Genomic DNA, 22,137 nt, shown 5'->3' with positions numbered 1-22,137 from the left:
TCCATCCATCCATCCATCCATTCATTCCACAAAGATTTTACCGGCACTTAGTATGTGTCAAGCAGTGTTCTAGGCACAAAGCACATGAACATTATCTGAGAGAAGCTAGAATCCTAGGAAGAGAAACATTAAGAAAACAAAATGGGCTGGGCAGTGGTGGTGCATGCCTTTAATCCCAGCTCTTGGGAGGCAGAGGCAGGTGGATTTCTGAGCTCGAGGCCAGCCCGGTCTACAGAGTGAGAGTTCCAGGACAGCCAAGGCTACTCAGAGAAACCCTGTCTCAAAAGACAAACAATAAAAAGAAAAGAAAAAGAAAAACAGAAAAAAGAAAACAAAGTGTGCAGGAAATTTTCACATAGTAAGCAACATATATTGTGTCTGAGTCATACAAAATGATAGGGTATAGAGTTGGGAAGGTAGCTCAGTTGGTAGAGTGCTTGCCTAGCATGCATGAGGCCCTGAGTTCTGTCCCCAGTATCACACAAATGGAGCGCGGTGGTATAAACCTGTAATCCCAGCATTTAGGAGGTAGAGGCAGGAGAATCAGACGCTTCCTGATAGCCTCTGCTATACAGCAAATTGAAGGCCGACCTGACCTATATGAGACCCTGTCTCCAAAAGGAAAAGAAAAAGGAAAGAAAGGAGAAGATAAAGGGAAAGAACCTGAGTAGTGGACGTGGCTATTTCACAATGATCCAGCAGGGGGAGCCGCTGTGAGAGTGACGGTGGGGAAGGGATCAGCTCTTCTGTAGCATGAGGGAATCAATGGAGAGAGGACACGTGATTCTCCCAGGGTCGCCCTGGCTAAATGACTGACACTCAGGTGCCCCCTGCCCCCAGGGTTCTCAGTGTTTGTGAACCCCATCTCCCGACATACACACACACACACACACACACACACACACACACACACACACACACACACACACGAGTCCTCTCATAAGTTACTACCTACTTCTCACCCATCCCCTTTATGGGCCCTGTCTGTAAAATGTGGGACTTGATCTAAAATAAGTGTAATGGGCAGAATTGGTTTTAAGATCCAACAGGTCTGGGTTCAAGTGTAACAATTACTATTTGTCAGTTAGTGTTATTTCTTTTTCATTGTAGTGTGAAGACCTGAATAGTCTCCTGGGCTCCTTAAGGAAATTAAACTCAAAAGTATTACATAAGGAAGTGGTACGTAAAGAAATATGCAGTGACATCAACTACTTAAAGAGACCTCATCTTTAATCCTAGCACTCTAAAAGGCAGAGAGAGGTAGGAGGCTATCTGAGGTCAAGGCCAACCTGGTTTACTTAATGAATTCCAGGCCAGCCAGGGCTATACAGTGAGACTAAAAAACATGGACAGGTCTTATAACTAAATACATTGTGTTTGTCAAGGGTTCTTCCTTCAGATACATTTCCATGGAATAGGAGCTGTATAGGAACAGTTCTTAGTCCTGGAATATGTCCAGTAAGTCAGGGAGCCTGCTGAGGAAGGCTGTTGGGGAAACCCTGTGACCCTCTGCCAAGGTTTAGTCTCATACTCCCTCTTGTGTTCTAAGTGGGAAGTGCACCACTCCCTCTGGACTGACAGTAGCCCTGGTGCTGAAATGAGCCTCGCTGCAGGTCTGACAAGCACCTACTGGGGTCATTTTTGTATATCATCTTTTTCTCTCATAAACCAGTCAACAGAAGCGAAAACCTAAGCTTTACAATATTAAGTGTCTTTTCTAAGTATTCATGGATATTGTTTGTTGTTGTTGTTGTTGTTGTTGTTGTTGTTGTTGTTGTTTTTTCAAGACAGGGTTTCTCTGTATAGCACTGGCTGTCCTGGAACTCACTCTATAGACTGGCTTCGAACTCAAAAATCCGCCTATCTCTGTCTCCCAAGTGCTGGGATGAAAGACATGCGCTACCACTGCCCGGTGTATTCATGGATATTAATTAGACCCAAACACAAAGAAAACGGGGGTGTGGTGGAGTTGGGGGAGTTGATGTTCATGGCACGGCAGAATAAAGCCAAGCACCCTTAGTAAGTTTGATCAGATGCTTCTTCTGTGGATTTACCACCAACCATCAACCCTTTTGAACATTATTCTTTGGCCATGTGGCTGCTTTAGCTGTTGCAGCGCATTGTTTTTATGTTGGTCACAGTCTCAACCTTAGATGCTATCTTCAATACCTTCATTCTCTAGTGAGTCACTTCCTACTTAACTAGCCACACTATCCTTACTTGGGGAGAATACCATAGTTTCTTTCTTTTGGACCTCAGACTTCGTGTGGGCAGTAAGATGTTCAAGCTTAAGAAATTACAGTTGCCCAACCCCTCATTCAGTGATGGTTGGAATGGCAGTGCTGGGCAAGCAGATCCCATTCTCACAGAACTTACATTCTGGTGAGGCAACCAGGTAGACAATCTCAACGATAACAGATTATCACTGTGAAAGTGGCTTTGAAGGAAAATCCACAAGAGGGTTGGGGAATGGAGCTCAGTTGTAGAGCATTCGCTCCAACAACACTCTGGATTAGATCTCCAGCACTGAATAAACCAGGCATGGTAGCACTTGCCTTTAATCTGAGCACGGGGGATATGAAGACAGGAGGAGAAGTGTGAGATCAGCCAGGGCTACACAGAGAAACCCTGTCTCGAAAAAAAAAATAATAAGAAGAAGAAGTGTGAGGTCATCTTCAGCTGCATGGTGAGTCTGACATGCCACCCTGGGCTAGCCTTGGGTGGAGGGGACTGAAATTAGTGAATAGATAAAGAAAAGACTGTTTTAATGGCATGGCCCCTGAAAATCTCATAAAGAGACATTGCATAGATTTCTGAGGAAGGGGAAGCAAAGGGTAGGGAAGAGAATCTCTACTGGAAATAACTACACCTGTCAACCCCAAGGACCTCTGAACACCAGAAAGAAGCCAAGTGTGACTATCTCTATGCACCAGTGATGGGTGCTGAGGAACTGGAGTTGAAGTTGAGATTCAAGGGAATGAGCAAACACAGGCAAACACTGCTCAAGAGCTCTTTACTGGGCTTCTCTTGAAGCTGTTGTTCTAATGTAGCTGAGGGCTCAAAGCAGGGAGGGAGAAGCAATAATAGACACACAGCATGATATCACCAGTTTGATTAGATGTGCTCAGGAGACACAAGGTCTCAGAGGAATGGGCCTGATTACATGCTGCCCTTGAGCTCCTAAACTACATTGATGAGGAAGAGGGGAGGAAATATCTCGCCCCTGCATTCCTTGTACAGGCGGAGGCTTTCCTCCCAGGGGAGTAAACAAAGTTCAATGTGAACTTTGTTCATACAACAGGACATTGAAGGAAAGATTATGATAGCAGGTTACGTGGCTGGATGGGAATACGAGAATAACATATCATGAAACTGGAGAATTAGAGCCAAATTATGCTACCTTTTAAACAATTCCATTTATAATATCAGAGGAAGAAAGTCAATGAAGAATTCTAAGCCAAAAAAGGGAGTTGGGTGGAGTGGGGTGGGGATTTCGTTTTAAAGAGAGCAATGATTGCAAGGAATATTTACAGAAAGTAGAGTATGCTGACTCGAACCTGTAATCATAGCACTTGAGAGTCTGAGGTAGGAAGATTGCCAGCTTGGGGTCAGCTTGGGTTTCATAGAAGATCCTATCTCAAAAAGAAAAAAAAAATCAGTTAAAAGCACATGGCACTTGTTGCTCTAGGGGTTTGGGTCACTGTCAGTCCAAGCTCCATATCTAGGATATTCAATGCTCTTTTCTGATCTCTGTGGGCACCAGCCATGTACACAGCACATAGACATACATGCAGGTAAAACAGCCATACCATAAAATAAAATAAATCCAATTAAAATAGTGAAACATAATGTAGTGAAACACACCTGTAATCTCAGCATTTGGGAGGCTGAGGCAGGAGAATTGCTGTCAGTTTGAAGCCAGTTGTAAGTATCAGGCCATGTCAGGACTGAAGAGCAAGGTAATCAATCAAGGTCCTGTCATCAAAACCTAAAAAACAAAAAGGAAAGAGAGAAAGGGAGAGAGAGAGAGAGAGAGAGAGAGACAGAGACAGAGACAGAGACAGAGACAGAGACAGAGAGATACAGAGAGACACAGAGACAGAGATAGAATGAAAATGGTAATTGGTGATTAAGGAGTACATTTAAGATGGCTCAGCAGTTAAGAGCACTGCCTTTTCTTCCAAAGGTCCTGAGTTCAAATCCCAGCAGTCACCATGTGTAATGAGGTCTGACTCCCTCTTCTGGTGAAGACAGCTACAGTGTACTGATATAATAATAAATAAATCTGTCAAGAATAGGTCTCAGTTTTCTGGCATGTAAGAATGGAAGTTCTGGCAGTTGTTGTTGTTGATCCACATCTTTAATCCTAGTACATGGGAAGCAGAGACAGGTAGATCTCTGTGAGTTTGAGGCCAGCCTGATCTATAGAATAAGTTCCAGTGAAGCCAGGGCTACACAGAGAAACACTGTCTTGAATAACAAAAGCAAACAAAGAATACATTTTAACTGCAGGCAGATGTGACCTTTATGGAATTACATAACTTCCTAAGAAAGTAGTAAGAGAATCTTTATCAACCAAATTTGACTTGATACAATTAATGCAGCGTAGCACACCTGTTAGGTAAATTTCAATCATACACTTGATTTTAAATAAATATACTGGGGGCTGGTGAGATAGCTCAGCGATTAAGAGCACTGACTGCTCTTCTAGAGGTCCTGACTTCAATTCCCAGCAACCACATGGTGGCTCACAGCCATCTGTAATGGATCTGATGCCCTCTTCTAGTGTGTCTGAATACAGCTGCAGTGTACTCATCATATATATAAAACAAATAAATAGAATCTTTAAATAAATGTATTGGAAGGCCATAGTATTCATTGTTAAGTAAGTCAGCCAAATTAGCCCTTCAGAAACAATTTACTTTGGAGAGTTGAAAATAAATGTTTAAATTAAATATATGAAGGTACAAATTATATGTGATAAAATGTTCATGTTTAGTTTCAGTTTTGACAAATGTACACAGCTGTGTAATCACAAGTGAAGTTCCCAGAAAGAAAGCCACACCCGTGTTAAAGATACTGTGTGGATCTGATTAGACTTCTTGGTTGTAGAGAGCTAGGGTGGTCCAGATACAAAGCCAAATTATCTCCTGTCTTAATCCCCTGAATAGCTATTCAATGCCCACATTTGCGTCTGACTCAACATCTTGAGAATTCTCTTTCTTTCCAGATGTACTGTTTTAACAGACCACTAACTTCTGCTAACTCAAAAGCTAAGAATGTCAAAAGCTCAGTAGCATCTGGGACCCAAGCCTGGACCTGCTTACTTTGTTATAATCCATTTGCTCCATGTCCCTATCAAACACAATTGTATGTGTTTGTTTTGACACAAGGTTTCACATCCCTCAAAGTCCTTGAACTTGCTGTGATCTTGAAGATGAACTGGAACTTCTGATGCTCCTGCCTCCAACGTTAGGATTACATTGTGTCCGCCATGCTGGACTTGTATCACTGAGACAGCAAGAACTCCACCAACCGAGCTACATCCCCACTCTCACCTGTGTATTTTGAAAATGACCTGATTTATGATGTTCTTTGTCTTATAATTATTAAAAACATCATCAAACTATTTCCACATTGGAACATGTTATCTGGGGCAACTTGAATCCATGTTTCCAGGCCATACTCACTCATATTTGGCTCAAAGAACAGCTATCCCTCATTTCCTCTTAGGCAAGAACTGTTTTGTGTTGGCACAATCAACCTTTCTTTTTATTTATTTGTTTAGTTTGGTATTTCTAGACAGGGTTTCTCTGTGTAGTCCTGGCTGTCCTGGAATGCTCCTGGAACTTGCTTTGTAGACCAGGCTGAACTCAAACTCAGAGCTCCACCTGCATCTGCCCCCGATGTGTGCATGCCATTCCTAGCTCCACAGTCAACATTTCTATCACCACACAATTCTCTCCCATCGCCTTTTCAGCCACTTGTAAGTGACTTTTTTTTTTCCCCAAGACAGGGTTTTTCTGTGTAGCCCTGGCTGTCCTGGAACTCACTCTGTAGACCAGGCTGGCCTCAAACTCAGTAATCTGCCTGCCTCTACCTCCCAAGTGCTGGGATTAAAGGTGTGCATCACCACTGCCCGGTCACTCTGCATGTTTTTAAGATTCATTCATGTTGCTCCACTTATCAGCAGTGTCTGCCCTTTCTATTTCTCCATTTACTTGTTATTTCACCATGAATGTTCTTTTACAAGATTATATATGTGTATTTATGTTTCATATAATTTATTTGGATGTATACTTAACATGCCTATGCTCACATAATAACTGCATATTTGTTTGGAGGTATGACTTGACCGTAGAGCTCACGATTGGCATGCTTGAAGCACTGGATTAAATTTCCAACATAAAAACCATGAAAAGATTGCCAGAGATCCATGCCCTATCTAGTAGCTGAAGATATCCTGTACAGAGTTGTCAGTGGCCTGGCTGAGAAGCAGAAGTCAATCAATATTACATGTGAAGTACTAGCACTCGGGAAGCCAAAGCAGGAGGATTGTCTTGAGGGCAGGGCCAGCCTAGGCTGCATAATGAGATCCTGTCTCAAATCAAATAAACCAAACCAAACCAAAAACGTGAACACAGGGGCTGGAGAGATGGCTCAGTGGTTGGAAGCGCTGACTGCTCCTCCAGAGGTCCTGAGTTCAATTCCCAGCAACCACATGGTGGCTCACAACCATCTGTAATGGGATCTGATGTCCTCTTCTGGTGTGTTTGAGGAGAGCAACAGTGTACTCACATGCATACAATCGATAAATAAATGTTAAAAAAGAAAAAAAAAGTGAACATAGAAATATTTCCACACTGCAGAGAAGAACATTGCTGATATCCTGGGAGACAAATTTTCATTGGAATGTGTACCAACTTGTTTCGACTACCATGCAGCTGCATTATGGTTGATGGAGAGCTATATACTCAGGGATGTTTTGACACTTCAGGCAGAGGATGGCCACCAAAGTATCTACAAGTAGATGTGCTGCTTGTCTGTTCAGGTCAGTGGTCTTTACTCTCATTTGAAAGGTACAAGAAAAAGCAGTTACCTGAGTAAACTCACTACTGTCTAAAGTCTTGCCTGTGGGGACTGGAAATGATTGAGAGACCGACCGTCTCCTCACCATTGAGAAACTTGCCAAGAATAAGCAGAAGCGACTGTTGTTGAGGTGGCAAGTGATCTGAAGTCTGTCAGTATATGGTCCTCTCTGGCCTGACACAGAAAGGCCAGGAGAACGTGTCTTTGACTGACAAACCATAGTGTTGCCCTGAAGCCTCCAGAGGCAAAGAGCTACAAGTGTGAAGCTCTGAACGTCTCCCCAGAGCCGTTGGCACAGTTGGTGTTGACATACTAAAAGCACTGTTTGACTCAAAGGAAAGGTTAACAATTAAAATTCATTCCTGTTAAAATATGAGCAACCTGAACCCCTCTATGGTGAGAATGGGGCCTGAGTATATGCAGCCTCCCTTTGCTGTCCCCACTACTGGATAATTTTGAGTAACTATGATTTCAAAAAAAAGTTGATAGTACTATGTTTTTGTTTTCCTGAAAGAAAAATACTTTTGTTTTGTTTTTTTAAAGATTTATTTATTATATGTAAGTACACTGGAGCTGTCTTCAGACACACCAGAAGAGAGCATCAGACCTCATTATAGATGATTGTGAGCCACCATGTGGTTGCTGGAATTTGAACTCAGGAAGAGTAGTCAGTGCTATACCCACTGAGCCATCTCTCCAGCCCCACTTTCATTTGCTTGCTTAAAAGTGGGCCATGGTTTTGACAACTGGGCAGATTAACTCCAGTTAATTAAAGCTGCTCCCTGGCTTCACTTGAGAGAAGAATCTGGAATAATTTAGAATTCCCCCAGCTACTACATTTTGAAAGGGTGGGGAGTTAAGTTTGTCATGTACTTATTTACTTTACCTCATTAACCGTTCAGCAGCTGTTGGGGAGGAGGCTACATTCCAATCCCTGGTCCTTTATCGACTGTGTTCTCCACCTGGTGCTCTTAGGAAGACCTTATTAGATAACATACTCCACCCTGGACATCTTTGACAAAACCGATAAGGGTAATCTGAAGGTGTCTCCCTCTTCTTTTCTATGCGTGCTGGTGACTCTCAAGGAAATGTTTGCATTTGCTGATTTCAGGGTTGGGAGAGAATTTCTAACTTCTTCCACTGATAACCGAAGAAGCATCATACCTTTGGAAATACACCAGATAGATTGCTAGTAACTTTATTTTTAAATTGTGTGTAGTGTGTATGTGTGTCTATGTTCATAATTTCAGATGCTTGGAGCAGACATCATCAGAAGCCCCACGTGGGAGCGACCTAGTTGGAGTGCTCTGGACAAGCAGCAGTCTTCCAGCAGTCCTGACTCAGCACCATATATGTACGTGTGTCCCTAGAGCCAGGCTGAAGACCCGGCAGTCACAGGGAGGGACACTGAGTTAGTGCTTTACGAGTGTTTCCTCTTTCAGGTTAGGAAGGAGGAGGCCTGCTCCACTAAGAAGCAGGGGCTATGGACACTGAGATCAGAGAGCCTTCCATGCTGTAGAGTCTGGAGATGGAACTCAGCTTTACTCATTGAGCAAGCTCACCCCTGCCCTGGCCTTTTTTTTTTCTTTTTGTAATCCATCTACTCATTGATGTGGTAAGATGCTTCCGTTTTTTGGGCTACTGTGATACTGTTTTCAATATGAGTAACCAAATATCTACTTGATACTCTATTTTTAAATCTTCCTGTTATATTCCCTGGAGAAGTGGAACTGCTGGCTCACATGGTAATTCTACACTTCATTTTTTTGGGAAATAATTTTTCAGAACAGATACAGAAATTAACTCACTGAAAAGTTTCTGTGCCCGTGTATAAAAAGATCTGCTGTGCCAGACTGAAACCACTCGTTTTAATGAGTCAAATCAGAATGGAGAGGTAACGTGGTAGGAGGGGCAGGGGTTTGCTATTAGATCCTGGTGGTTAGAATCCAGTGTATGTGATCTCAGATACCTTTATAATCACAGCACATGGAAGGCAGAGATGAGTTCTAGGGCAGCCTAGTCTACAGTTTTAGACCAGCCAGGGTGGTATGGTGAAACTTTCTTTAAAAAAAAAAAAAAAGATTTATTTACTTTATGTATATGAGTACACTGTAGCTGTACAGATGGTTGTGAGCCTTCATGTGGTTGTTGGGAACTGAATTTAGGACCTCTACTCGCTCTGGACAACTCCGCTCATTCCAGTTGGCCCCGCTTGCTCAGTCCCTGACTGTTCCAGTCCAAAGATTTATTTATTATTATAAGTATACTGTAGCTGTCTTCAGATGCACCAAATCTCATTACGGGTGGTTGTGAGCCACAGGTGGCTCACAGCCACCTGTGACTCCTGGAGATCTGATGTTCTCTCCTGCCTCCTTAAGCACCTGCACACACCCGGCATACACATGGACAGATACACACGTGTACACAAAAACTGCAAGTATTCTGTAGAATAGAGGTTTCAATAGTACCTTTCTCAGGGCTGTAAGGAGACTAAGGAAAAACTTAATGGGGTGACACTTGTAAGCAATTAGGAGATGCTGGGCCATCTGAAGTCCCAAGCATTTTTTTTAAAGGAGTAACAATCTGAAGGTAGTAGAAAAGGTTTTAAGCAAGGGAATTACATGGATTAGTGTTCTGAAAAGATCACTCTGGGGAAGGCAAGGAAGATGGGCTACAGAGGAGTATCACAGGCAAGTAGGCAAGTTACAACAAATACGCCCAGGAAAGAGGAAAAGCCCGTGCTAAGCTAAAATTGCCAGTGAGGCAGACTTTAAATGTGCGGAGGCAGCTCTCACCTGTACTCCAAGAGCTCAGGAGGCTGATATAGGGGAATCACTTGAACCTGAGTTTGAGGACACCGTAAGATTCTACTTAATAACAACAAGGGAAATGCCCTGGTATTCACCTGGATGTGGATGAGGAACAGGTGTATTAGGCCAGGACTCAGCACAGGCTAGACCAGTTTTCTTCCTCGTCCTCCTCTGTAGTCACCCCTTCTTCCCTGCCCAGTAACCAAAGGCCACCATAGCATCTTTCCATTTCAAGTTTTAATAAAGCTTAATGAAACATATTTTATCTCTTGTGTTTGTTTTAACCCCAGTACAAAAATACAGTCGGTGAATTGACAAAATGGCTTCATGTAGGGTTCGCAGGCTTGAGTTTTTCTAACAGCAACAGGGAAAGCATGCTTCCAGTTGGGGCTGCGTCTCAGCACACAGCCATTCTTGACACGCATTCGTGCAAACAAGGATGCCTGAGCAAAGGAGAAAGGGCGCAGGGATTCAGGAAGAAGTCCAGAAGTATTAACAAGACAAAAAAGAGAATGCCTTCTTTGAAAAATTGATAATTCCTGCAATTTGCACACTGTAGAAAAGACCCTTCCGGTTTGTCTCACTTCAGCTTGAGGATAGTAAGAGGAAATGGGGAAAGACTCAAATACTGACATGGAGGTAATCTCCAAATGGCTCAAGTTTTGTATCAAATAGTTTCATTCTTTACATTCAAAGGAATGGATATTTAGGAGAGAGGGAGCAGATGACAGTCAGTTGGCCATGTTGCTGGCTCCATAGACCAGCTTCTGTCAGCGGGCCTCTCCCACAGTGAGAGCTCCTTCCGGTGTAGGTAGAAGCATGGTTTCCGGTGGCTTAGCTGTTCTGGGTGGTTCTTCAGGATTCTCTCCCTGCTGCTTTTCTTCCAGAATACTTATTCGTGTCACAACTCATCCTGAAGGTGTTTCTCTCTGAAGGCGTCACCCGTCAGCCTCTCCTGAGCTTCTTTCATCCCTTGAACAACTGGAATAAAGGCAAGTGGTGGGGTAAGTGTAGAGCACCTTTAATATCTGACATGTGACAAACACAGACTTTAAACAAGATCAACATCTCCTTGTGGACTTCAGCACTAGTGTCATGAATCTGTTTACCCTCCCTGAGAGAATGCTACTTCCATTAGACTGAGACAAAAATTAAGCAGAGAATAGATAATACAAGTGTTTCATAAATATCAAGACCTACAAAACCACTAGTTGTTACTTTGGTTAACCTCTAGCACTCTTGCTGACCCCCTGTCAAGGCTCCATGTGCTCATGTGACACTCAGGGAGGAGGGAACACCCTCTTGCTACCCCCTTTGGAATGACTGACTGGTCAGTCACACTGATCATGATGTGTGTGTAAACACACACATATGTGCACACCACAAGAGGAGATGATTTTACTGAAGGGCTTCATCATTTTTACTATTACCTAACAATAATGGAAAAGTCAAGTTTTTAGAGGGAAAAAAAAGGAGAAGTTTAAGGAAAGAGAGTTGCAGATGAAATGTCTTATGATACACCACCCCCCAGTGTACTGATCTGTCTTTCCAGGAGGACAGTGACATGAGTGCAGGTCTTGGAGTGGTAGCTCTAAAATGGGAATCTTTCAGACCCCATATGCTTATAAAGCAGCTAACATGGGCAGTTTCCCCTTCATGTTTTACTTACGTTTTTGGTAAAGACAGGTTTGAATGTTTCCAGTCTCATGCCAACTAAGCCATGAGGACCCTGGGAAAATCCTTGTGCTCACCTCTGGCCTGTGTTAGTGTAGGGATGACAATAGCAATTATGCAAGAGTCCAAACAGAAGGTGAATCCTGAGACAAGTGTTTAGGACTGACAGCCCCACTGCCCGCTGTGTGGGAAAGTCTGCATCTAGCGTCAACCTCTAGGAACTTGCGTCAGGCTGAGGCAGATGCATCCTCCTGACTCAGGGGCAGAGATATAACAACTCTGTGTCCTCTCCTTTCCTAGTCTAGGAATAAGAGTTCAAATATGAAACACAGAGTGACTTGGCAGGCTCACAATAGGTGACGTGGCAACTTAGCAAGTGACAAACAGAATATGCCATCTATTCCAACCCCCGCCTCTAGAATGACAGTGCTTTAAAAGCAAGAGGTCAAAAAATGAGGCAGATACACCAGCCTTCCTTCAACACTGGCTGAGGCCATTCCCTCTGCCTGCAATGTGCCTTTCCTATTTTCACTAAAACTCACTCTTAGGGACTCGAGCAACTTGTTTCTAGCAAGTCTTACCCTACACACACTTTCATAGTGGGAAATGTCCATGTGTCTTTCTACGGATAGATTATTTTGTGTTACATTTTTACTTATTATGTGTGCATGTGCAAAGCACTCCTATGTGACAGCACCAGAGGTCAGAGGACAACTTGCAGGAGTCGGTTGTCTCCTTTTACCAGTTCTGGGGATTGAACTCAGGTCATCTGGTTTAGCAGCAGGTGCCTTTACCCACACCATTTTGCCAGAGCCAGAGCCAAATTCTTGCACTGCCTGCCCATTTAGTTTAATATCTATAAAGCTGCTTTGGCTTCCTCAGTTAAGTTTATATTCCTCTTCCTCTGGATTCTGACAGGAAGAACAGTTTAGGTGTCATGGAAAACCAAACCAAATCAAATCCAACTCTGACTTATTAACTGAGGCCAGAAACCAGTAAACTACCTGCATAAGCCTGAGTCCTTCAGCTTCCAACCAGCCATTAGCTTTTCCACTGGAGTCTAAGTAGCTGGAGAAAGGGTCACTTTTATCTTCCCGCCAAATTGTATTCAATGAAGGATCTAGCCAAAAGCTAGTCGTGTGGGCAATGTTGAGCCAACAGGCCTATACAGCTAGATTTCTGTCACAGACCTTGCCTGTAACCAACCATCCTTCCTCCTTTCTTTCAGAACAATACCTTGCTCGGCACTGACGTAGAAATACTTGTAGCTGGGGTTTCCACTCTCATTGATGATTTCAGGACGCACCTTGCCACTGGGATCTATTGAAGACAAATGGTGTGAAGACCACAGTAATAACAACAGGAAGGTACCCTGAACACCCGTTGGTACACGAGGCCCTGGGAAGGTAAGACCCATCTCTGCAGCCTACTATGTCACTATGTGAAGTTTCATGCTACAATCACATAAAAAGTGTGTGTATTCCTTGAACAAAGCTCACCACCTCCACCCCATCCATACCTTGGCAAATGCTATTCCTTCTCTGGAATGTTCCTTTTCTGCTTGATGATAATAGAGTTATATATTTCCTTATTTATATCATCCATTAAATTTGGCCAAAGATTTTCTGTATATTAATTTGGGGGGGTGTGTTTTTATTTTTATTTTCTTGAGATAGGGTTTCATATATTCTAGGATGGCCTCAAACTTCCTATATAACTGAAGCTGGCCTTGAACTCTTTTTTTTTAATTATTTATTTTATTTACATGAGTTACACTGTAGCTCTCTTCAGACACACCAGAAGAGGGCATCGGATCCCTTTAAAGATGATTGTGAATCACCATGTGGTTGCTGGGAATCAAACTCAGGACCTCTGGAAGAGCAGTCAGTGGTCTTAACTGCTGAGCCATATCTCTAGCCCAGCCTTGAACTCCTGACCCATCCTCCTGTCTTAGTTTCCAAGTGCTGGGATCATGGATGTGTGCTACCACACCTGGCTGCCAAATGTTGAGTGAAGGTTAGGTGGTCATCCTATCTTATAAAAATTTTTGAAAGATGGCCAGGCAGTGGCGGTGTATCCCAGCGCTGGACAGGCAGACAGGCAGATCTCTGTGAGTTTGAGCCTAGCCCAGTCTACAGAGCAAGAACCAGGAGAGCCAATTACACTGAGAAACCCTGTCTTGAAATCGACCTCCCCCACCAAATTGTGGGACTATAAAGCTGGACACGGTAGTAAATACTTTTAGTCCCAGCACTTAGGAGGCAGAGGCCTGGAGGCAGTGGCAGGTGGATCTCTGTGAGTTTGAGGCTAGTCTGGTCTAAAAGTGAGTTTGAAGATAGCCAGGGTTATTACACAGAGAAACCCAGACTTAAAACAAAACAAAATAAAAGTATTGTCAAAAGACAAATATCTGGTTCTGTTATTCCATTGGGTTAGCTGCATATAGACCCCGGGGTAGAAACTGTTTATATATCCCTAGGAGTGTCTTAAATGGTGTTTGATATATATGGGTGATGTCCAAATGACTATGAGTGACTCAATGGAAAGACACATTCTTTATCTTGCCTAATAAAAGCAGACATTTAATGGTAAAAGCATGTTCATTCTCATATTCAGATTTCTTACTACCCCTTTCCCCTTCCCCTCCCCAGGATCTCTCTGCAGCCAACCTCAAAACACTTGACCTTCTGGTGCTAGAACTGCAGGGATGCAGCACCTCGCTCCTGGTTGTTGGACAGGCTAGTTTGTCACCAGTACAGTTTCAGTGCTTATCACTTCTCTCTCCCCACACCTGAGCCTAGGTCACTCAACAAGCTCTTTTGCCTTACCCAAGAAAAGGATGCGTGGGATATATCCCCCATCGGGACTGAAGTCTTCATCCCTGGGCTCCTCTTCATCCTGTTAAGATTAAATAAACCGTAGATAAGAACATAATCTTCCTCTCTTCAAAGCCTTTCAGTGGATTCCAGGCTTGCTCAGGCCAGGAGGCTCCATGAGATCTGCTCTTGTCCCCCTGGCCGTTCTCAATTTCCTCTTCTATCTTGTTTAGGCGTCTTTAGATACAGGAATCTGCTATTGTTACCATCATTCAATAAATCAGGCACACTCACAACGTGGGCTTCTGAACTGGCTCTGCCTAGACACATACTTCCCAATCATCCCTGGGTTGACTCCCATTCCTGCTTCTGATTTTTGATATAATTTTCTTTTCTAGACACCTATTTTAAATCGTGAGTTATGGCATACCTTTTACCCTTAACTTTCTGCTGTAGCTTCAGCACCATCTTATGTATTCCATTTTACCTACTTCTCCATGCTAGAATGCTACTTCAACAGGGAATGTGTTCTGTTCGCTGCTTCATGCCCAGTACCTACCCACGCACAGGACCTCCTGACTGCATGAACAAGGCTGACACTGTGGCTACACTTTCCTCTTCTTTTTTTAGTTATTTATTTTATGTGTATGAGTATTTTGTTCCTATGTACGTCTGTGCACACTATATGTGTGTCTGATGCACTTGGATGTCAGAGAAGGGTATCAGATCCCCTGGAACTGGAGTTATAGGTGGTTTTGAGCCACCATTTGGGTGCTGAGACTTGAACTTGGATCCCCTACAAAAACATCAAATGCTTTTAACCACTTAGCCATCTCTCTAGCCTGTGGCTACACTTTCTTACTTGGAGTTCCTCACTGGAAACACTGTCCTCTGTGAATGGGAAATTCCAGTTTATCCCAGAAAGTAATGAAATCATGTTTATGGGAAATAAAGAGAAATTTTATAGCTTGTGGTGAGGTTCCCAGTTCAAGGAATAAATGGGGTCATTTATTTAAACTGCTTTAATTAGCACTGGGATACACTAGTTATATAGGGAAACACATTTGATACCTCAATGTTGACTGTTAATATATTCAGAAGGTTCTTGGATCTGTGTTTAAGCAAACAGTCTCTTTAAAGAAACTCATGCCTAGAGAACCACTGTGAAGTACTACATGACCCCATACTTGAAGAGTATGGCCCGGAAGGGAGCAAAGCTCCATCATATTTTCTCACTTATTAGGTTCTTAGGATTTTAATAAAAATCACATACTTGACTTCAGGCCTTTCTATAAAATGGGAACAATACCAATGACCTAAAATAATCCCTTCCAAATCTAACTCTTGATATTCTAACATTCAAGATCACAAGAGCTGAATTCTGTATAAAGTACATAAAAGATGCCTCCACGAGGAATCAGAAAGGCTGCACATAAAAGCCGAGCACAGCCAAGCACCTGGTAGGTGCTCAGCTGAACCACAATTTGCAGGAAGTTGAAGCCTCTACGTATGACTACAGAACAGCTATAGGAAGACGCAAAGCATGTCATAATCAAAAGCTAAGGAGGAAAAAAACTCCAAATTTTAGTCACTTACACAAATTCTCCCTTTCTGGTTCCTCTCCAACGCTGGATGGCTAATACATCTCCCCATAAACCTCAGTATTAGAGGTCAAGAGAAACATAACATACAAGTAGCCAGTTCTACCCATGTCACTTTATATTAAATCAAAAATGATACCTTAAAACCACCTGGGTGGGGGAGCATCTTTAAGTCTTACCTCCAGATTTACCATAACAAAATTGTGGGACAGTTCTGAAATTTCTGTAGATTCTGCAAATTTGGGTTTTAAAGCTAAAGAGAAAAAAAAAAAGATTTTGCAATGACAGAAACATATACAAACACTAATTAGCATAAACAACACTAACTTTCACTGATGGGTGAGGCATTAGCTTATATTATATATATGTGTATATATATATTATATCCACTCACCATATATATATACACACATACAATAAAATATCATAATGTTAAGTCTAAATAACTAAAATTGAGAGCTGGGAGATTGCTCAGTCTCAACCCCTAGCACTTACCAAGAGCCGGGCATTGGATGCACATGTAATCTCAGCATCCAGGAGGTTGTAATAAGTGGATCTCTGGGACAGGCTGCCTTGCTAGCCAGCTTTGCCTAATCTGGTACCTTCAGGTTCCAATGAGAGAGGACCAGCAATATGGCTAAACAGGTAAAAGCAAAGCAATTGCCATGCAAGCCTGGCAACCTGACTTTGAACTCAGAATCTATGAAAATATAGGAGGAGAAAACTGAACCCATGAAGGTGTCCTCTGGCATCAACCCACATACCACGTGAGCTCACACACAAGAATAAAATGAAATAAAAAACATGGTGTAAACCAATTGGAAAAAGACATCCAAGGTTGATCTACGACCTCCACATGAATACAAATATACATGTCCTCAACTTATGATTAAAAGAACAACAACAACAAAACAATTAAAATTGAAAAACACAAATCTCCAAAATGCCTGGTGGCATACAGTTGCAGACCAGATTCTGGGGAGACTGAGGCAGAAGGGTAACTGGAACTTACTTGAGTATAAGACTAACCTCTGAGACATAGCAAGACCTATTTCAATTAAAATTTACAAAAAATGAAAAGAAAAAGGCCAGGCATAAATAAGAGGAATGTAAAAGCCCCACCTCCCTTCTGCTTGTTTTTTTAGTGGGGTCTCGGGCTGGGAGTGTAGCTCAGTTGGTAGAGTGCTTGTTCAGCATGCACAGTGCTTAGCTCCCCAGTACTCAGGTATAGTGACATATGCTAGTAAATCCAGCTCTTGAGAGGCAGGAAGATAAGAACTTTGAGGTCATCTTCACTACACAATGAATGTATGTTTAGCCTAAGCTACGAGACCCTGTCTCAAAACAAAACAAAACACTCATACAATAAATATAAGTAAAATGCTGGGCTAGATAGATAGATGAATCAGTGGTTGAAAACACTTACTGTTCTTGCAGAAGACCTGAGTTTGAGTCTCAGGATCCACAAGGTAGTTTACAACTATCTGTAACTCCAATTCCAGGGATCTACCCTTTTCTGCCCTCTGAAAGTACCAAGCTTAAGGTGTGGTACACATACACACATGCAGGCTAAAACCACTCATATGTAAAATAAAAGTAAATAAAATGGGTACTAAAGAAAAATCAACTAAAATAAAAAATCCACATCATGCCTCTACTGTCTGTCTGGGGGAGGGGAGGGAGGGAGAGGGGAAGGTTAAGTTTAAAAAAGAAAAAAGCAGCAGGGTCTTGTGGTGCCATTTTTAAGTACCACATGTACAGATTCGGGGCTGCTTCACAGCAGCTGGCTATGATTTGCCTTGCACTCTAACAGAGGCAAGGCTTTGCCAGCTGCAGGTAATTTCTGCAATTATGTGACTCTGGAATTCTGGAAACTTTTTAGAGGGTATAGAAATGCTAAGGCCCTGAGAGATAAGGTTGGTTGTGGTTTATTAGTGCTTAAAGAAGAAACAAAAGGAAAGAAACTAGATTTGAGGATCGATCTTTCCCCCCCTTCTCCTTGGGGATAAAGGATGGCAAAAAGAACCCACAAAGTAGCAAAGACCAGCTACAGGATCTCTCAATGGAACTCAAGCTAGCCTTGAACTTACCTACAATCCTCCTGCCTCAGGTTCCCAAGTGCTGGGATTACAGGCACACACTGCAGTACCTGGCTTTTACATTCCTCTTATTTATTTTTATTACTTTAACTATGTGTATGTGTGTGTGTGGGGGGGGTATGCACATGAATGTGAGTGCTCAAAGGTCAGAGGTGTCAAATTCCCCTGGAGCTGGAGTTCCAGGCAGTTAGTCACCTGAGGTGGGTGCTGGGCCTTGAACTCAGGTCCATAGGAGGAGCTACTATGTGCTCTTAACCACTGAGCCATCTCTCTAGCCCCTTATTTATTTTTGAGACAGGGACTCACTCTGTTGTCGAGGGTGGTGCCAATGCTTCTGCTTCAACCTCCTGAGTGCTGGGATTACAGGCATGAGCAGCCACGCCTGGCTGCACTCTTCAACTAGGGTTTTACTAGTTGTAGTGTATCAGTGAAACATAAAACCTGACCGGTATCTCAACAGGCAGAAAGAATACACACCACAGTCAAAAATATCCTCTGGTTTTGACTGGTCCCCTCCTTCCCAAAACCATTTATGTTCCTCTGTACAGGATTCCAGATTCTGCTAGGATGTACTGTTTATGACATTAAAAACCCCATACTTCAGCCGGGCGGTGGTGGCGCACGCCTTTAATCCCAGCACTTGGGAGTTCTGAGGCCAGCCTGGTCTACAAAGTGAGTTCCAGGACAGCCAGGGATATACAGAGAAACCCTGTCTCGAAAAACCAAAAAAAAAAAAAAACCACCCATACTTCATAACTGTATCTTAATCTTTCCAACCCACCTCTATCCCCTGCAAAGATAACTGCACACTCCATGAAGGGAGAGAATATGTGGCGGATTCCCTTGATATCGCTCAAGGCAATCAGCAGTGCTTTGCCAGCATCAATACTAACATTTCTGATACATTTGAAGCCTGACATTGGGATGAAACACTCGTACTTACCTTTGCAGGCTCCACACCAAGACTTATGGATGATCACCATCAGCGGCAAGCCACTTAAAAACAAAGAAATTATATTCTAGTAAAATCCTTCAAAAGTACTCTAACAAAATGCTTGGTTCACTGAGTCAAAAAGTAATGCACAGAATGATCTCTTTGTATGGTTTCAAAAGAAACTGTAAAACAATCCAACTACTTAAGTCATAGATTAAGGATAGTACAAGGTAGGTCCACAAGGTAGGGAGAAAAAAGGTAGAAGAAAGATATCAAATTACAATATTCTAAATGTTACTGTATTTCCAAATGATTACTACTATGTAATAATTGAAAATGCAAAAAGTAGCTTTCATTAGTATACTAAATATAAAGTAATAAAATTATCGATAGGGCGAGGGAGATGGCTCAGTAGGTAAAAGGCTTGCTGTACAAGCATGACAGGTTGAGTTTAGATCCCCAGAGACTACAGTCACCCTCTCCATTACGTTAGAATTTCTGGGATGTTTTCAGCTGTCTTTACAGTCCCTGTGCCAACACATACAGTATTACTGACATCAAACACTCAGTATTCACCAAACACTACTGCTATTCTACATGATTAGCTCGTTAAGTAAGGTTTAGGTAAACTATTTAAGCTACTTCACCTTAGACCTACTAAGAATCTGAATAGACTGACTCATGACTGATAAGCTTGTTAAAGGCTTGTAAATCACAAGGGTAAGGAGATGGCAGGATCTAGGTGATCATAATGAAAATGTGTTGAATGTAACGATATGTTAAATACTTTCCATGCATTATATATACTACATAGCCCACAAACAACTCTAGATAAACTTTTTTTTTTTTTTAAATTTCAGTTTTGGACCATACATAATGATACACATCTTTAATGCCAGCAGTCTGAAGGCCAATTTCTAAATTTGAGGGTAGCTTGCTCTAAAGAGTGAGTTGCTGGCCAGGCAAGGTTATGTAATGAGACCCTGACCCCTTCCTCCCCAATAAATAATTACATTTATTTGAGTGTGTGTGGACCCTTGCATGCTCCAGGGAGGGAGAGACCTAGCAAGCACATGATCGAGATTAGAGGCGAGCACCTTTGGTATTCCAGGGGATCTTATCTGTCCTCCTTTTACTTTTGATGAGGGGTCTCTAGCTATGTAACCTAAACTAGTCTAACACTCGTGGCAGCCCTCCTGCCTCAGCCTCCTGAGTGCTAGAATTACAAGCATTCACCATCACATTCATCTAGAGTAGACACTATTAGCGGACTCATAGAAAAGAGAAAATTAATCTGTGATGTAGATCAATGGTAGAGCACTTGCCCAGCTTGTACAAGGTCTGGGTTCAACCCCTAGCCTTACCCAAAAAGATCAAGAAGCCCAAGGGATTAAATATCTGCCCACAGGAGCTGCAGAGACGGCAGCTAAAAGCACTGATTGCTCTCCAGAGAACTCAGGTTTAGTTCCTGTGCCCATACAGCAGTGTGCAACTGTGACTCCAGTTCCAAGGGACTGAATACTCTCACATAGACATACATGGAGGCAAAACACCAATGTATATAAAATAAAAATACAGAAGTCATTAAAAAAAATCTGACTACATAAAATGTAAGTTCTGCCATTTATACATTAATTAAAAAAAAAAAAAAAAGACTGACTCCCAGACCAATGTTCTTTTTTGTTTTTTTTTTCAGGACAGGGTTTTTCTCTGTATAGCCCTGGTAGACCAGTGTTCTTTTTGGCCATGATAATATTCTTTATTTAAAAGAGACATCTAGATAAAATAGTTTTTTAAAAAATAATTATTTTATGTAAGAGTGCTCTATTTGCTGTATGTTTGCATGACAAAAGAGGGCATCAAAGAGAAAAGGGAATCAGATCCCATTACAGATGATTGTGAGCCACCTTGTGGTTGCTGGGAATTGAACTCAGGACCACTTCAAGAGCAGCCAGTGCTCTTAACCTCCTAGCCATTACTAACTGCCCTAGAACATGTAGGTTTAAACCCAAATCAATCAATAATCAACTAGATGAAAATCAGAAATGAAGGTTGGGAAAGCTTGTTGAGGTTGCCTAGTTCAAAGCTACATTTCATAAATGAATTCTTCCCACCCTTCATATCATCAAAAAAGGTGGTAGATAGGAAACATCAACCAAGGCAGCCCACCAGTTTTCAGAGCATGCATATTTTAGAATGTCTTAGTCCCATCTAACATCTATTAGTCACTCTAGAACAAGAGTTAGCAAAAATCACCTGCAGATCAAAGTCAACCCATCAGTCGCTTCTGTACAGACAAAGGCACATTTAAAAACCCTTTTTCCTTCCTTTTTTTTTTTTTTTAAAGGTAGGATCTTACTCTGTGAGCCTCAGGTTTACAACAATTCCGTTTTCACCTCCTGAGCGCTGGGATTACAAGTGTGAGCAGCACACCCAGTATAAATTCTGATGGTTGAAAAGTAAATCTAAAATACTTTTGTGACACAAAGATAATTCGCATTTCTTAGAACACATTTGTTAATGTGTTCTACACTCCTCCCAAGTAGCAAGAGACTTCCAAGGTCTAGAAAGTCTAAAAAGTTACATTTGGTCCTTTGCAGATCACTATTCTACAGTGGTATTTCAAATACTAACTTTTCTAAAGCTCTCTCAAATACCTCCTAGCAGCTAGTCAACAATCCTCCACAGGTTATTCTGTGATGGCTAGCATTCATCCTATTAAGTATGTCTGCACTTCACACAATTTCTCAAGGTCAAAGCCAAGTCTGAAAAATTGCATGAATAATGAAAATTCAGTACTGCTTGCTACCAACAAAACTAAGATTACTGTGACGTCTGCCTTAGAATATTCGATAGAGCACAATGCAAGGTGCTACAATATATAGGCCAAGCAGTCAAGCCTCTCATATAAAAATACTAAATGTATATATAAAATACTAAGTTGCAGGGGAAACATTAAATTACATCAAGAGTCCAGCGACAATTTTAGAAGATTTTATTAGAGGAAATATCTAATGGTTGTCTTACACAAATCAGTTTCCCAGGGACAGATTTATAAGATTTATCTGTGTTCGAAGTTCCAAGAGCGATAGCAAGAGGCACTGTGTTCAAAAA

At 42.1% G+C, this 22,137-nt stretch overlaps 1 protein-coding gene across 1 annotated transcript in view; it reads right to left on the bottom strand.

Moving 5' to 3' along the window:
• Positions 1-10,119: 10,119 nt before the first annotated feature.
• The window catches only part of Txndc12 (thioredoxin domain containing 12), a 26,324-nt gene continuing 14,306 nt past the window's right edge, over positions 10,120-22,137 (bottom strand). Inside the window, exons 4-8 of the mRNA XM_031378143.1 lie at positions 19,033-19,085; positions 16,170-16,243; positions 14,402-14,471; positions 12,810-12,893; positions 10,120-10,880 (exon numbers count right to left, since the gene is read on the bottom strand). Coding sequence (XP_031234003.1) covers positions 10,801-10,880; positions 12,810-12,893; positions 14,402-14,471; positions 16,170-16,243; positions 19,033-19,085 — 361 coding nt within the window. The 3' untranslated portion in view covers positions 10,120-10,800. The remainder of the gene's footprint in view (positions 10,881-12,809; positions 12,894-14,401; positions 14,472-16,169; positions 16,244-19,032; positions 19,086-22,137) is intronic.

This window comes from Mastomys coucha, unplaced genomic scaffold (genome assembly GCF_008632895.1).
Source record: "Mastomys coucha isolate ucsf_1 unplaced genomic scaffold, UCSF_Mcou_1 pScaffold18, whole genome shotgun sequence".
Lineage (NCBI taxonomy): Eukaryota > Metazoa > Chordata > Mammalia > Rodentia > Muridae > Mastomys > Mastomys coucha.
The sequence above is the reverse complement of the archived record's forward strand: the minus strand, read 5'-3'. Positions and strand labels throughout refer to the sequence as shown.